This window comes from Ovis canadensis, chromosome 17 (genome assembly GCF_042477335.2).
Source record: "Ovis canadensis isolate MfBH-ARS-UI-01 breed Bighorn chromosome 17, ARS-UI_OviCan_v2, whole genome shotgun sequence".
In the NCBI taxonomy this organism is placed as follows: domain Eukaryota; kingdom Metazoa; phylum Chordata; class Mammalia; order Artiodactyla; family Bovidae; genus Ovis; species Ovis canadensis.
In genome coordinates this window covers 65,499,903-65,516,203 of record NC_091261.1, presented here as the reverse complement: position 1 = coordinate 65,516,203, position 16,301 = coordinate 65,499,903, and the positions used below count along the sequence as shown (strand labels likewise).

At 55.0% G+C, this 16,301-nt stretch overlaps 1 protein-coding gene across 2 annotated transcripts in view; it reads right to left on the bottom strand.

The window, feature by feature from the left end:
• SH2B3 (SH2B adaptor protein 3) overlaps positions 1-15,355 on the bottom strand; it is a 37,791-nt gene extending 22,436 nt beyond the window's left edge. The window contains exons 1-2 of one of the 2 annotated variants that reach the window (XM_069557908.1): positions 14,983-15,355; positions 4,272-5,078 (exon numbers count right to left, since the gene is read on the bottom strand). In XM_069557908.1, the coding sequence (XP_069414009.1) occupies positions 4,272-5,051 (780 nt within the window). In that variant the 5' untranslated portion in view covers positions 5,052-5,078; positions 14,983-15,355. The remainder of the gene's footprint in view (positions 1-4,271; positions 5,079-14,982) is intronic. The other variant, XM_069557907.1, reaches the window with a different exon arrangement.
• Between the last annotated feature and the right edge of the window lie 946 nt (positions 15,356-16,301).

The window sequence follows — 16,301 nt, the reverse complement described above, 5'->3', positions numbered from 1 at the left end:
GGAACCCACAGAGTCTTAACCACTGGACCATCAGGGAAGTCACTGCCTTTGTTTAAAGTTGCTCCCATAGGGGTGGGGTGGGGGGGAGGGGGGAGAGGCTCAAGAGGGAGCTGATATATGTATAATTATGGCTGATTTGTGTTGTTGTATGGCAGAGAGCAAGACAACATTGTAAAACAACTTTCTTCCAATTAAAAAACAAATCAAGAAGTTACTCCCACAGACAACTCCAGGGTCAGAGGTCAAGGCTACCCACTAGGCAGGCACACTCAAGACTTCTAGTGTAGGTATCTTCAGCCTAGACTGGATGCTCCAAGTCACTCCAGGAAACATTCAGAAGAGCCCCAGGCTGTTCTAATCCCGAAGGGAAGCTGTCAGCAGCAGACAGAGCTAGAACCTGCTCAGACACCCTGTGGAGGGGGTGAGAGATACCCTACCAGGGCTCCTTACTTTGTGGGGGACACCCCAGGTCACACAGCAACTACCAAGCCTATGAAAGAGGCCCAGGTGGCCTGGGGGGAGGGGCGAGCCCAGGGACCCAGCTGCCACCCCCAGGTCCACTTCTCCGGGGCCAGACACCACTTCTGAGCCCTAAGGACTCTGACAGGCGCTCTGACCCTGGGCTCCTGAAGAACAGGAGCCTTGATCATGCATCCCAGCCAGACACCAAGGGCCCAAAGCAGTAAATAAATCTGCACTGACTTATTACCAAATAATAAGTCCCCAAATCATTTCACTACCACGACAACCACAACAACCAGAAACACCAAGCCTTCCCTGCGCTGGGCGTTCAGCAGAGGCGCCCTCCCAAGTAACACAACAGCCACGCAAAGTGCGAACTCTGAGCAGCTCAGCTCGATAGAGGAGGAAGCTGAGGCCCAGAGAGGTGACAGCACCTGCCTAAGGATCTGCAGCTGAGAACGAAGCTAATTCATTGTTTGAACTTGGGTCTGCCTGACTCCTGGCGCTGGGTTTTCTAAGACAGTTTGTTTTAAGAAGCAGCAGTTCTTAAAAGTTTTACAGGGAATCGCACGTTATCATGCAGGTAAGACCATGTATCTGGGATGTTATTTGCTTTTCATGGTGTCAAAGCCTTGAGACTTTTTAAAACAATGAGTAAAAGTTTTTATCTGCACTTTCCAACGGCTTCATGTTACATTTGGAATAAAATACTAACTCTTCACAGGACCTCCTCCCCCGCGAGCCATCTTCCCCTTCTGTGACCCCACCACGTTTCTGTGCTTCTTTCTTAAAAACATGCAAAATGCTTTCCCATCTCCGTGCCTTTTCCCTACGCTCTTCCTGAAACCCAGCGATTCTTATCTCAGTAAGAGCTTAGTTCAGGGACTTCCCCGGTGGTCCAATGGTTAAGAATCTGCCTGCTAATGCAGGGGATATGGGTTCGATTCCTGGTCTGTGAACCAAGATCCCACATGCCACAGGGCAACTAACCCCGTGCACCACAACTACTGAGACCACGCGCTCTGGAGTCTGAGTGCCTCAACCAGAGAGGCCCACTCACTGTAACAAAGACCCAGTGCAGCCAGAAAAAAGGTCTCAGTTCCAAAGTCACCTCCTCAGTGGCAGCCCAGTGGTTAGGACTCCATGCTTCCTCTAATGAGGGTGCAGGGGTTCAATCTCTGGTTGTGGAACTAAGATTCCCACAAGCCTCACAGCACAGTTGGGAAACAAAAGAAAAGTTACCTCAAGATTCACAGTTAAACTTTGGTGATTAAGACAGTGTGGTGTTGGCATAAGGACAGACACACAGGCCAATGAACAGAAGGTCCAGAAGCACACAGATGGATGCTAGATTCAGGCTGACAGTAGCATCACATGCGATCCAATGCGAAAAAGAGGGTCACATCAGCATGCAGCGCCAGAACCGGAAGAGCTGTGACCCCTACCTCACACCGTAATTCAGGATGGATCTTGTGAAGGCCTGTCAAGATGATTCGGCCCAAACAATAAAGCTTTTAGAAGAAACGACAAGAAAGAGCTTCATGACCCTTGGCAGGCAAAGATTCCCTTAATGGGACAGGAAAAGCACTAACCATAAACGAAAGCAATCGATAAACTTTAGCCTGCATTGAAATCAAGGACTTAGGCTCACAAAAGGGTTCCATTAAAAGAGTAAAAAGATAAGCACAGTGCAGAAGACAGACGGACAAAGGAAGTGCCTTCAGGGTACATAAAGACTATAAATCAATAAGAAACAGACGGACAACTCAATAAAAATGACAAACACTTGAAAAAAGAGCCAGTCCCAATGCCCAATAAGCACATGATAAGGTACTTAATTTCATGGGTCATCAGGGAAATACAAATTAAAGCCACAATTTGAGATACCAGTATACATCCACTGAAGAGAAGAAAAAAAGACTCATACACTGCTGATGAGGATGCAAAACTGTGCTGTCAATTTGGAAAAAAATTTAGAAGTTTCTTACAAAGTTAAACCTTCACTTACCATATGACCTAGCACTTCTAGGAATCTACCAAAGGGAAATGGAAGCATATGTCCAGACAAAGACCTCAGAACAAATTTCATTACAGCATGATGTGTAAAAGTCCCAAAGCAGAAACAATCCAAATATCCACCAATCGGTAAACAGATAAACAAACTGAAGGACATCCATACAACAGACTGGATTTACTCAGCCATAAAAAGAAACAAACTCTAGGGCATCCAAGAGCATGAGCGAATGTCCAGAATACACTGGGTGAAAGAAGCCAGACATAAAAACCAACGTACTGTGCAATTCCGGTCTTCCTAGGTTGCCCTAGTGGTAACCCGCCTGCCAGGGCAGGTTAGATGTAACAGATGTGGGTTCTATCCCTGGGTCAGAAAGATCCCCTGGAGGAGAGCATGGCAACCCACTCCAGTATTCCTGCCTAGAGAATCCCATGGACGAGCCTGGCAGGCTGCAGTCCATGGGGTCCCACAGAGTCAGACACAACTGAAGCGACTTAGCATGCACACACAGACTGTGTGATTCCATTTATATGAAGGTCAAAAGGGAGAAATGCAATCCATAGGGGCATGAGTCAGTGTGGGGGGTGCTGATGTGGAAGAGGTGTGAGGGAGCCCCCCAGGGCACTGGGCCACTGGGTGTACAAACACAGAGATCCTTGTGAGGTTTCAGACGCACTTCACACGGCTCAGCATGTGAGTATGACTCCACAGTGAAGTTTAAAAAGGAAAGGTACTTCACACAAGCGGCTTCCTTGACAACATCCCATCCCACCCCCCAAATTAGGACCTCCTCCCAGAGGTTCCATTTCTCTCTTTCAGAACACAAGTTACAATTTATAATTCCAAGTTCATTGGTCATTTTACTCCTTTAATAGCCCTACCAGGACACCAGCTTCCCCAGCAACTAATGCTGAGCAGTTGCTCAACAAGTATTTTTTGAATGAATGAATAACTGTTGGTCTCCTCCACCCGGACGGTGACCCCCCCCAGGGCTGGGATCTGCTCTGCTCACTCTCTAGACTAAGGGCCTAGGACATAACAGAACCACAAAGAGAAGGGAATTTAAAGGCCACGGGATCCCATCAGCTTGACACATCTGGTCAAAGATGCAGTCCTGCAGGTGTCCAGACGACAACGACCCTTCAGCCTCAACTGCACCACTGGAATTGTGTCCCAAAAGACAAAAAAAAAAAATCTAAACTTCAAAGAAAGTAAGACATTCACAAAGCATGGAAGGCCTCTAAGGAATTCCACCACAGTTTTTAACTCCTTAGGAGAAATCCTATTTGTCAGGGTCAACCGGGGTCAGGCTTTTCAGGACCCTGATCCAGGCTGCCACCGGCCCACATGATGCCCATCTATGGTGTCCCTGGATATTCTACAAAATCCCTGACCAGTGCTGCTGAAAACCGCCAAGGCCGCTGGAAACGAGGCTGAAGAACCATTCATCACAGCCAAGAGGTACCTAAGAACACATGACGACTACATTGAACTTGGTGTCCTGAGGCAGAAAAGGGACCTCAGGGGAAAACCAGGGGAATCCAAAGGACCCTCAGAGTCCAGTTAACAGTCATGTTCCAACGTTTATTCCTTAATTATACGACGAATGTGCACGGCATTGTAACAAAGAAACACGAAGCAAAACTGAGTGTGGCGTCTAAGGGAGCTCTGTACTATCTAAAAATGGGAAATGATTCTCTGAGGGAACAGTTCACTTTTTAAAAGTCCCCTGGGCACTCTGCGGCCTTCTGCTGGGAAAGTGTCACCACCCGGAGCCACGTGCGCGGGGTCTTACCTTGGGCGGGTCGAAGAGCTCGAGCAGGCGGTCTGCGCCGTCGGGGCCCGCGCGCCGCAGCGCCAGCCGCCCCCGCTGCCAGCGCGCCCCGCTGTCCATGGAGGCCTCGTCGGCCAGGCTGTACCGCAGCGTCGCCTCCTTGAGGGCCTCGGGCGGCGGCTCCCGGGCCAGGCTCCAGGGCAGGAGCTTCCTGGCCAGGCCGGGCCTGGCCGGCGCCTCGCCGGCCTCCCCGTTGGTGGCGACGGGGCCCGCGGGCAGCTCGCCGGCGGAGCGGTGGCGGAAGATGTGGCGCAGGCTGTGGCGCAGGTGCTGGAACGAGCAGGTGGCGGCCGGCCGCGGCGGGGCCAGCTCCTCGGAGCTGCGGGCCTTGGGCAGGCCGGGGGCGGGGGCGGGGGCGGCGGAGCTGGCGCCCGGCTCGGCGGGGGCCGCCTCGGCCTTGGCCGGGGACCCGCGGCCCGTCTCACGGTAGTCGCGCACGGGGGCGGCGGGGGCGGCCCGGGGTGCCGGCGGCCCAGGCGCCCGGCCCTCGCGCACTTCGCGGCAGAAGTAGCGCTGGAAGAGGTCGGTGAACTGCAGCGACACAAGCTCGGCGCGCAGCGGCGCGTGGTGCGGGTGCTCGCGGGCGAAGAGCCAGTACTGCCGGGCCAGCTCCCGGGCCGCGGCCACCGCGTGCAGCTCGCAGAACTCGCTCCAGCCCCGCGGGGACGGGGCGGCCGCCGCCGAGGTGGAGGCCGAGGACGCAGACGAGGCCGAGGAGGACTGCAGGGTGGGCCCGTTCATGGCGGAGACCGAGGTGGAGCGGCCAGGCTGAAAGACACGGTGGGGAGTGCGCGACAGAGGAGGGAGTGGACGGCTGGGCAGACCACCACAATACCACCGCCAGAGATGCTGGCCACCAGGGACTACCTCAAAAAGCGAAAATTTCCTTAATACTCAGTGCTGGTGAAGATGCAGCAAAATGAGCACTCCCCTACAATGTTGCCGGTACTGGGGGAGTACAGCCTTTTGGGCCGGCAGCTTGGGAGGATCATTTTCAGACCTAGTAATTCCCCTTGTAAGTATTCAAGAGAAACAGTTTCCCACCTGAGCAGAGAGACATGTACAGGACAATCCCCTTCCAGGTGTTTCCTGCCCCAACATTTATAATAGGGAAAAAGTGCTGTGCTTAGTTGCTCAGTCTTGTGAGACTCTTTGCGACCCCATGGATTGCAGCCTGCCTGTCTCCTCTGTCCATGGGATTTCCCAGGCAAGAATACTGGAATGGGTTGCCATTCCCTTCTCCAGGGGATCTTCCTAACCCAGGGATCGAACCCAGGCGTCCCACATCACAGGCTGATTCTTTACTATTTGAGCCAGGGAAAGGGTAAATTCAACCTAAGGGCTTCCTAGGTGGCTCAGTGGTAAAGAATCCTCCTTCCAGTGCAGCAGTTGGGAAGATCCCCTGGAGAAGAAATGGCAACCCACTCCAATATTCTTGTCTGGGAAATCCCACGGACAGAGGAGCCTGGTACGCTACAGTCTATGGAGTCGCAAAGAGTCGCACACGACTGAGCGACTAAACAATGAATACAACCTAAATGCCTATCAGTCAGAGACTGGTGAAACAAACTGTGATACATCTGCAAGCCAGAATGTGCTACAGCACATTCCAAAAGGAAGAAGATCTATGCTACCATCTTGGGAAGTCTCCAGGGCACAGCATTAAGGGAAAAAGCAAACCACTTATCAATGGAAACCATTCATGATCCCATTTACAAGAACATACAAAGCAAAACTACAAATTCTATGTGTACATAAATGTATTTAAATGATGGGCAAGAAAGATGTGGCTGGAGCAAACCCATGCAGCAATAGTAGTGACCTGTGGGAAAGAGTCAGAAGTTGGGGTGCAAGAGGGGAAGTAACCAAGAAAGATTTTACTTGTCTCTAGAAAATCTGGTTAAGAACATGGCGCCTGGAGCCTAGATTCAAATCCCACTGCTTACGAGTTGTTACCCTGGTTTGTGATGTCTTTCTGCCTTGCTTGCCCCATCTGTAAAATGGGGACCATATTGCACCTACCTCACAGAAATGTTATGAGGATTCACTGAATTAAATGGAAAGGCTTTGGAACCTAAGGAAAGCCTAATAAGTCTTGTAATCAATGTTACAATAAGCGTGTATTACTGGTGTCAATAAAAATAAACATAAAAAGATGAAAAGGAATAAATTAACAAGACTCATAAGGGGTACAAAGGTACTTCCTGCTCTGATGGGGGAATGTTGCGACAGGTGACCCTTGCCTGTTCATCGCAACTGGGCCTCCTACACAATTGAAGTACAGAAGCCCCCTACCCTCTGCTGTCCACGGTGCTGAACCCTGGCCCTCTCTCGTTACCATCAGTACTGTCCTTCCTTCCAACTGAGCCAGGTTGGGCCTGGGCCCCTGCTGAGGACCACATACTCATGGATGTCTACTCACCCCACCCTGATAATACCGAGGACTTACTGTGTGCCTGGTACTGTGCTAGGCCCTAGGGATACAGGAGCAAACCAGAGAGACAGAAATTCCTGCTCTCCTGGAGCTACATTATATACAAACACAGAAAAGTACTGGCTTTGTGCCTCTCATCAGACCTCTCTGAACCCTAGTTTCTTCATCTGCCAAATGGGGAGCAGCACAGTATCCACCTTCTAAGACCTTGAAAGGAGTCCTTGTAAGGGGTCTCAAGGTGAGACTCTGAACCTAGAAACTGGGGTTCTTTCTGCCCCACCCCATTCTACATCTCAGGTCCTGGTGGTGACCCTGCAGCTGATCAACGCAGCATAGCCCAGAAGGCATGGAGGGGTGCCACTGCTTCAGCTGGGAGGGTGCTGTGCACACACTTGACGACTTCGCACATTACAGGGCCCTCAGCAGCTACACAGTAGGCACTTTGTACACAGTGGGCAGAAGGGAAGGAAGAGGGGCCACATGTGTCCTTGGCCACCACACTCCAAGAAAACCACCCTGTCGCTGAAGGAGAGGGTTTTACCTGAAAGTATGGGTGACCTCTCCTTGGCTAACCCCTTGGCCACCGCACACCTTGACCCAGCACTGTGCTCACAGGTTGGGAAACCAGATTCCAGACCCGAGCGCCTGTCCCATCCACAAGACCCTGTGTGGTTGGCCCTCACACTGGCTGCTGCTGGGCCACTGCATCAGGTGTCCCTGTGCCCTGCCTGCTCCCAGGCTGCTTCCAGTCTTACTCGGAAGCCTTCCTTGAGCTCACTGGTGACTGAGTCCTGAACTTGTCTTTCCACACACATGCTTTCATTCAATCACTGTGATTATTTAATGAGTGACTCTCTCCCCCACCAGACTGTGAACTCCACAATGCCAGGAGCCACTTCCAGCTCCAACCCCAAGTCCTAGCATGCAGCAGGAGCCCAATAAACACCTGCTGAATGAATGAAGGTAGGAATACAAGAAGCTGGCTGGATTTGCAACCTCTGGCTCCTCCAGCAGGTGTGTGGTGGCCAGCATTCACTGATGAGCACTTCTTGCTGGGCCAACCCACTGCCTGGGCATCCAGGCCTGTCCCTTTGTCTGGAACACCTGACCCTGTCCGCCCCTGTACATCAGAGACCTGAAGCCCAGCTGCAGGACCAACCCTGGGAAGAGCCTTCTCGGAACAGCTGTGTCCACTGCAAGCTCCCTCACCACTCAGGCAGGGGCCAGCAGCCCTCCTCACTGGGCCCCCTACTCCAGTTCCCCACAGGAAGAGTGGTGTGTACTCAATACTTGCTAAACATCAGGCATTTTTCTAACTGCTTTTGCAAAACATTAACTTTCCCAGGATTAACAACAGCACTAGCAGGTAGGGTCAATACTTGCTCCCATTTTACAGGTGGTTAAACTGAAGCACAGAGCTCCCATGGCTAGCGATCAATGCAAACCCCACACAGAAGCCCCCCACAAAACACCTGATCAGTGCCTAAATGCACACCACAAGGAAGACTTACTGCCCAGTGAATGATTATCCAGAGGAGAAGAAAAAAGGCCTCACTCAGGTCTTCCTGGTGGTTCAGACAGTAAAGCATCTGCCTACAATGCAGGAGACCCAGGTTCAATCCCTGGGTCGGGAAGATCCCCTGGAAAAAGAAATGGCAACCCACTCAAGTACTCTTGCCTGGAAAATCCCATGGACGGAGGAGCCTGCTAGGCTACAGTCCATGGGGTCGCAGAGTCAGACATGACTGAGTGACTTCACTCACTCAGGTCCTGCTGGAGTCAGGAGGCCTCAGCAACTCTGAACAAGAGGTTGGAAAATAGCCACAGGGTGAAAATTTTAAAAACAACAATAAATGACGCTATTTCACGCTACGTGCCCTGCTCTGTGCTAAATACTTTGCATTTTTTCACTTGTTCATTCCCCATTGGCAGGGGCAGTCCCAGCATTATGCCCATTTGATGGATGAGAAAGCCAAGGTGGGGGAGGAATGGTCTGTCCAGGGTCACAAGGCGCATGAGGGGCACAGCTGGGATTAAAAGCCTGTTCAGTTGCCGGGAGCACCAGCTATAGTGAGCAACACTGCTCACCGTCCACCTCCCTCAGCATCTGCCCCCAGCAGCCAAGGGCCACGGCACTCCGGCCCACTCCATGGGGCATGTCAGAACAGCCAACTCCAGAAATGCTAAAGTTGCATGAAGTGGTGAATTCCCAGGGTTGAGGTAGGCTGCTGTTTGACAGTCATACTCTTACAATCATGCCCCTGACCTTCATGGACTGACAGAAACCCACAATGAGCCACAAATGAGCTCTCCACGGTGGAGATACCAACCAAATCTGGGTTCACATCCTCATTCTGCCACTTCCTCACTGTGTGCTGCAGAAGAGAGGGCTCCCCTCCCCATCTGTAAAATGGGTTCATGTTTTTCTCTGGACATTCACTAGGAGCATTCTAAGAACTGATATCTGTGGGGTCCTCAGCACAGGGCTCAAGGAACAAGTGGCTGCTGCTGTTGTTATTGTTCGAAAAGAGGGCTGCCAGCTCCAGAGAATGTCAGACCCGCCTGCTGTAAGAAGCCACAGGGAGAGTCTCACAGGCTTCACTGGCTGGGCCAGGAAGGGGGCAGGGCAGGGGGGGTGGGTCACAGGAGTCTGAACACAAGGCCTTCTCAGGGGAGAAGCATTGCTTAGGCAGCTCCGGCAGGAGCTCTGGGCAGGAAGCCACCAGCCAGAGCACTCAGCTGTGGCCTGTGTTGGGGAGGGGGCCACGCCTGGGAGCTTTCCTGGCCAGGGCAGGCAGCCAGGCCACAGGAAGGTGGTCCCCTCTTTGGGCCCTGGCCCAGGAGGTAGCATTTACTGAGTGTTTACTATGTGCCAGACACAGAAGAAGAGCAACTGATCAGATCACGCCAACCCTGGGAACAGGGCCTAGAAGCTCTTGGCAGGAAAAGCAACTACTAGTCACCTGTGGGTTCCCAGGAGCCCCCCAGGCTTCAGCTAGCAGGTATGAGGAGAGGGGTCTTTGGGGCTTTTTCCCCCTCCAATCCCCTCCCCACCCATGGGAGCATCTGGGAATCTGGGCAACCAAAGGGATGAATAGCCGTCACAGAGGGCCTGCAAGTCCGGGGGGTCCCTCCCACGTCCTCATCCAGGGCTTTGAGGACAGCGAGTTCTGCTGGATAAGGAAGTAGGGGTCCAAGATCTCCCCAAATCCCCCAGCAGGGTAAGGGACAAGGATGAGGCAACAAGAAGAGAGAGATCGGATTGTATCCTGGCGCCCCACCCATCAATTCCCCACTGCACACCACAGAGGTGGGGGCAGCTACCTCTGTGCCCATACTGGGGCTCATGTCATGGGGGAGGGGAGGTGGGTCTGCCTTTCAGGCCCCCAAGTTTAAAACCAGAGTGTCCACAGCATCCCTGCTAAGGGCAACCTGGTGAGGTTAGCCAGTGCTTGGTGGTGACCCTTTGTTAAGGCAGATAGCAATGCATCCTACACCAAGCCTCAGGACCCCAGAGACTGAGGCTCAAAAGCCTCTCCTCTGTCCAATCACCCCGGGTAATAATGGAATCCGGGGAAGCTAATATTTCCTGCTTCATTATCAGGCCCAGGTGCAGAGAAGGCCCTTACCCACCTGTGGGAATTTAACCTGCCAAGGCTCAGGGAGAATATTTTAAATTGTGTCAAGTGAACTTAAAATGAGCCAGTTCAGAGCCTCCATCCACACCCAGGTCTACAGCTCACAGATGTTTGGGCAGGAAGTCTTATACCTTCCGAGGAAGACACCTCCTCCAAGAAGCCCTCCAGGTTCATTCCAGGCTGCTGGAAGCAATTCTGCCTTTCCTGCCTGCAGCACCGACTTTCTTCGGGAGCCCAGATCCCCCCTGTTCAAGAAGGCCCAGAGAGTTGAGGGGATTCCAACACATGGCCTGGCAGGAGGCCCACTGCCCTTTCACACCACTCATGCTGGGTCAGACTGTGGAGGAACCTATGGGAGGTTCAGAGCAGAGGTTCTGGGGCCCTAGGGAGGCTGAGAAGTGGGGTCTCTCCTAGACCACTGGGCAGCCAGGGAGCCCCGAGATATTCTCTCTGGGGTCGCTGAGTGCCCAAGGACATTCATCACATCAGCGCAGTCTGCCAGAACAGGAAATGTCCTCTGGCTTCCTCTGCCCCCACCCCCGCCTGACACCCCGGCCAACAGCCCAGCTAGGCTTCGGGAGGTGGGGAGAGCCAGGCCCATGCCCCGCCCCCAAGAATAGGCAGAACTCTCTAAGCCACCCCCATCCCAGGATAGACTTCTTCCTTTAAATGCCCCTGGGTGGAGAGAGATGGCAGGGCAGCCTGTCAGCTCCACGTGTCCCAAAGCCCCCAGACGGTGTTGCCTCTTCAGGATATCAGGACGGGAGCTCTCAAGCCCTCCCGCTCCTGTGCACCTCTCTCCACATTCATCACCCTCTCTGGGACTCTCCTCCAGTGACACGACAGGAGTGCCAGCTCTCAAAGGACCGATTTTGTGCCAAAGGCCCTCTTTTGCGTCCACCTCCCCTAATCGCATTTCCAGGCCCCCAGCCCCTCAAGGCCACAGCCTCCCCCTCAGGCGCCCTGTGAGTCTGCTCCTGATGAGCCGGGCACAGACTTCCTCCCTCCCAGGCCTCCCTGGGGACATGCAGGGCAGTGGCAGGCTCTCCCCCGCTACACCCCAGCCAGCGGGGTGGGGGCCCACATCCGGGCAGGCCCCCAGGGGCTCCATTGCCTGGTTCATGAGGAAGCCTGCAGCCCGGCTCCCCTAGCCGACCCCTGACAGGGTGGCGTGGGAGGAAAAATCTTCCAGCCATCTGCTCAGCTGCTGGGTTTCCGGACAGGGCGGAGCCGGGGGACACCAGGAGGACTTGCTCTCCTGGGGAAGTGCCCCTTGCCCCTGTGGTCAGGAAGGATGCTGGACTGAGCAGCCCAGGGGTGACCATTGGGACCCCAGAGTCCCCACCAAAGAATGCTGGTCGTCCAGGTTTCTGGGCCCAAGTCAGTGGGTGTCCAGCTGTGGTTTGGACCTGCCCAATCCCCAAGGGACCTCAGGCCCCAGAAGCCAGGGAGCTGGGGCACAGAGCTCCTGGGTCCAATTAGGCCTGACTCAGCCCATGACCCTAGCTGAGTCACTTCCCCTGGGCAGCCTACTGGCCTCAGTTTCCTCAGGGAGGGCAGGCAGCTGGGAACAGGGTCTGTCTGGGAACAAGCCAACTTGTACACCTCTGGACTCTGAGACAGGCTTCTTTCGTCTGTCAGATGGAAGGAACTTCCTGTTCTGCTCTGCCAAAGATGCTGACCACCCCACAGCCCCCAGGGGACCATTTTCCCAGGAAACCTGGCAATTAAGTGCCAGTCTCCCTCTCAGGCATTAACAGCAGTAGCTCTTATTAAGCACTGACTGCATGCCAGGCACTGTGCCTGCCTCTTCTCAAAACAACCCTATTAGTGCTGTCATTCACAGATGAGGAAATCCACAGCTCAGAGAGGTTAAGGGACAAGCCCAAGGTCACACAGCCACAGCAATTATACTCAACACAGTGGGAGTCCCTACTCTCTGCCAGGCTCATACCCTTCACATATGAACTCACATATAGGATCATATACCCAAGAGAAGCTGGAACCCCCATTGGGCAGTTGAGGTCCAGAGAGGTCAGGTAACTTGTCCAAGGCTTCACAGCTAGAAGCTGGCAAAGCTCAGATTTGGTTCTAAAACCCATGCTGCTACTGGGAGAAGCAAGAACTGAACAGAGAAGTCCTCTCATTTGAATAAAAATAACAACAACAGTGTCCATTATTAATTGAGTGCCAAGGCCAGCACTGAGTGCCCTATGTGCTCTGTCTCTCCTACTCAGGGTGGGCAGTGCGGGAGAAGGGCAGCTGGAAGGTCCCTCCAAGTGCCTCCATCACCGCCCCCTCTGCCCCCGAGGAAGCTCTGTCCAGGAGGCGGCACAGCCGGACCCAGACACCCAATGGCGCCTACAGGCTGAACCCCGGCAGGGCCCCCCAGCTCCTCCCGGCCCAGGCTTCTGCTGTATTGCAGTAGTTCTACAGGTACGAATTTGTGTTAGGAAGTTCCCTTTAATGGAGAAGGATCAAGCCCAGGATTCAAAAGAAGGGCGGAAGGGAAGGAGAAGAAAAACAAGGCACACACAGCAAGATAACAACAATCTCTTCCTTATTACTATTCTTCCTCCTGACCAAGCCATTCTAAACACTTCATGAATTCACTCATTTATGGTTCCAATGACCCTAAAGAAGTAGGTACTAATATCACACCCATTTGACAGATGAAGAAACTGAGGTGGGGCCACAGAGCCGGGATTCACCAACATCTCACCCTGTCCAGGAACTCCAGAATTCTCCTCCCAGAACTCAGGAAACCCCAGAGCTGCTCGCGCAGGTGGTGCTCAAGGGATGCTGATGAACAAACATTCCACAGCCAGTAACAATAACACTAATGATGGTAATGAGGAAAATCACCACCACCTGTAATTGAACCTTTCCATGCCAGGCTCATTATATGCCTACCACAAACCTATTATTACCTCATTTCACACAGGGGGAAACCAAGTCTTACAAGTGTCACTTGCCCATGCCCTTGGCTGGGAAAAAGCAGTGGGGGTAGGGAACCTAAGCTTCCACGACCCTCCTCTGTCACTGCTGAGCCCCTGAAGGAACTCAGACGCCAGAAGCTGATTCTTTAGTCCAGCCCCTTCCCAGCTGGCTCCTCCATGGCCCACAGAGACTCACACGAGTTCTAGGAATGTTCACCCTTTGGCTCCAAAGGATTTTCCCTCCCAGAGGGGGGTTGTGGGAAAAAGCTCAGAAAAACTGTATTAAAAACCCATCCAACTTCCCCAACGGGCCCTGGCCTCTCATCTGCTGACCCCAGCCTGACAAAGGGTCTCAGTCCGCTTTCCCCCTCCTACAGCTGGGTCTCTGGGCCCCAGGGGGCCTCCAGGGCTGTTTCCGTTCTGGCAGCCAGGTCAGTGATGGGAAATTCAGACACAGCTCGCACCCACAACTCTGGAGATGCATGTGCCCACCGCCCTGGCAGGGGCCCTAGGGATTGGACTGTAAATGGGAACGGACTGGCTGCCCCAGCTGAGCAGGGCAGCTACTGGGTGTCGGAGGAAGCTCATCTCCCAGGGCAGATCTCCGCCCCTCCTGCTCCCAAAGCTGGTTCTTGGCCATCCAGACTTCGTTTTGCCAGGCCCTCTGTTCAGAAACCCCCCTCCTGGAGCCCAATTTCACTTCCTCCCACTCAGTCCGGCCTGGCCATTCCCCTCGATGGAGGCCTCCAGCTGCAGGCAGTGAACTCCTTACCTACATCATTGTGGCCCCGGGAATGGGGAAGAGAAACAGGAGAATGAGGAAACTCAAGGAAAAAAAGTGGAATGGCAGGCAGGCCCCCCTCCCCAGTTCCTCAAATGCAGTCCCACTGTTCCAAAAACCCCCAGGAACAGAATGAGGGAAGGGAGGGGATTTCTGCACCAGGCATTAAGGGCCTCTGAAATACCTTTCAGCCCTGCTGACCTATTAGGCCAATGACTTGTGTCCCTGTTTATTTTGGGGTGGAAGGATTCCCCTGCAGCCCCATGTCCAGGGTGGGAAGGTACCAGTCCAAAGAGAATTGAGCTCTGAAAGCCCTAACCCTTTTGAACCCCCTGATTCTGCAGCATGAGGGCGCCTGGGCCACCCCACCTCCCTAAGGCAGAGAATGGGGAGAGGGGTTTCTGGAATGCTGGGGGTGGGGGGTGCTGAGTGCTATCCTCTTAGCCACATGGCCTGGCCTGGGAGAGTAGGGAGAGGCCTGTGCCCCACTCCAAGAGGACGCTTCCATTCTCACGGGCTCAATTTGACTACTTTCACTTTCAAGGTACCAAAGCAGTGACCCCCAGCCCCTCCTCTCTAGGCACAAATTGACTGGCTAGGCTACAGTAAGAGGCAGCTGGGAGTATTAGCCAAACCCTCTCCCAGCGCCTCCCCCACTGCCTCAGCTACCCCCACTACATCCCCAACACGTGTGTGGGTGTCGCAGGAGCTGGGGAACGGTCACCCCTGAATACCCCCACCTGAGTGAGCAGCAGGACAATATTTTAGGCAGTTGCGGGAGTGCGCAGACACTGGGCAGTACGGGACACGGGGCCTCCCCGTCCCCCATTGAAGCCGTCCCAGCCCCGGAGGAGGGGAGCACTGGGAAAGGCGTGCTTACCTGAGAGAGAGGGGGTCCGGGCCCGGCCGGCCCATGGCGTCGCGCGCCCCCGGCCCCCCGAAATCCCGAGGGGGCGGGCGGGCCCCCGCCCCGGGCGCGTTCTCTCCCGCGCGCCGGCTCCTGGCTCGCGGCTCGCTCGAGCGGGGCTCAGGCAGGAAACCCGGGCTCGGAAAATGGCCAGCGCCTCATCATTTCCGCCGCCAGCGCTTGACAGTTGCGGGAGGATGCGCCTCCGGGCCGGCACCGGGGAAACTTTGCTGTCTCCGACGTCGCCACCGCGGGCCGCGACAGTCCGGGCGGGCGGCCGGGCGGAGGCGGTGGCCCGAGCCCATGCCGCCCCTCGCCGTTATGTAAAGAGGAACCGGCTGTGCTAGCAGAGCCCGGCGGGGGAGGGCGGCTACGAGAGGGGCGGGGCCGGGGAGGGGCCGGGCCACGCGAAGCCCCGCCCCCGGCCCGCCCGCGAGACGGACTCGGCCGAAGGCGGAGGGGGGCGGGAAAAACAGGGCTCGAGGGGCGGGGCTGGTCCATGCCCCGCCCACCAGCCCGATTTCTCCGCAACTGACCGAGTCCTGGGGTCTCAATCGCAAGCCCGGAGAGGCGGGCCCTTGTGAAACCACGCCCACAGCTCGCCCACCCGACGGCGTATCGCACAGCCTAAAGTAGGGAACGAACGGCAGGAGGGGCGGGGCAATCCTGGCCCCACCCAGGGAGCGTCAGCGACCACCTCGGGAGCCTCCACGCTGTGGGGGCGGGGTCGGATGAAGAAAAGGCGGGGTCTGAAGGCGGGGCCAGGCCAAGGCTCCTGGCCTCGAGGGGGCGCGACCCTGCCGACTGCCTCCTGCCGACTGCCTCCTGCCGACTCCCTCCTGCCGGGCCTTATCTGCGCGCGCCGGGCCGGTCAGTGCAATAGCGACCGCAGCTTTCATCATCACCCGGGGAAGGATCCCAACCCCGCCCAGCCCCGACTATCCGTAACTCTACTGAGCCGACCCCCCATAGCGCCACCCTCAGCTCTACCCCTGTCGTAACCAGTGGCCCTGGAGACGGGCCTCTATGGGCCCATCCATTTCCCAACTCCAGGAGGGCATCCTTCTCCAGGAAGCCTTCCTGAATCGCTGGTTCCCATGGCCTCTGGGCCTCCCTCTCTGCTCTCCCCGGGGCTACTTTCATTTTATTTGAGCCAAAGGTGGGGTGAGGTTCACAGTGGGGTCCGCGCTAGCCTGAAGGGGAGCACATACCCAGCCAGCCCTTCCTCTAACACAGGGAAGGAGGGGAGAGAGGAATGTCTGCTCTTCTCTCCCTCCCACAACAGGAAACAA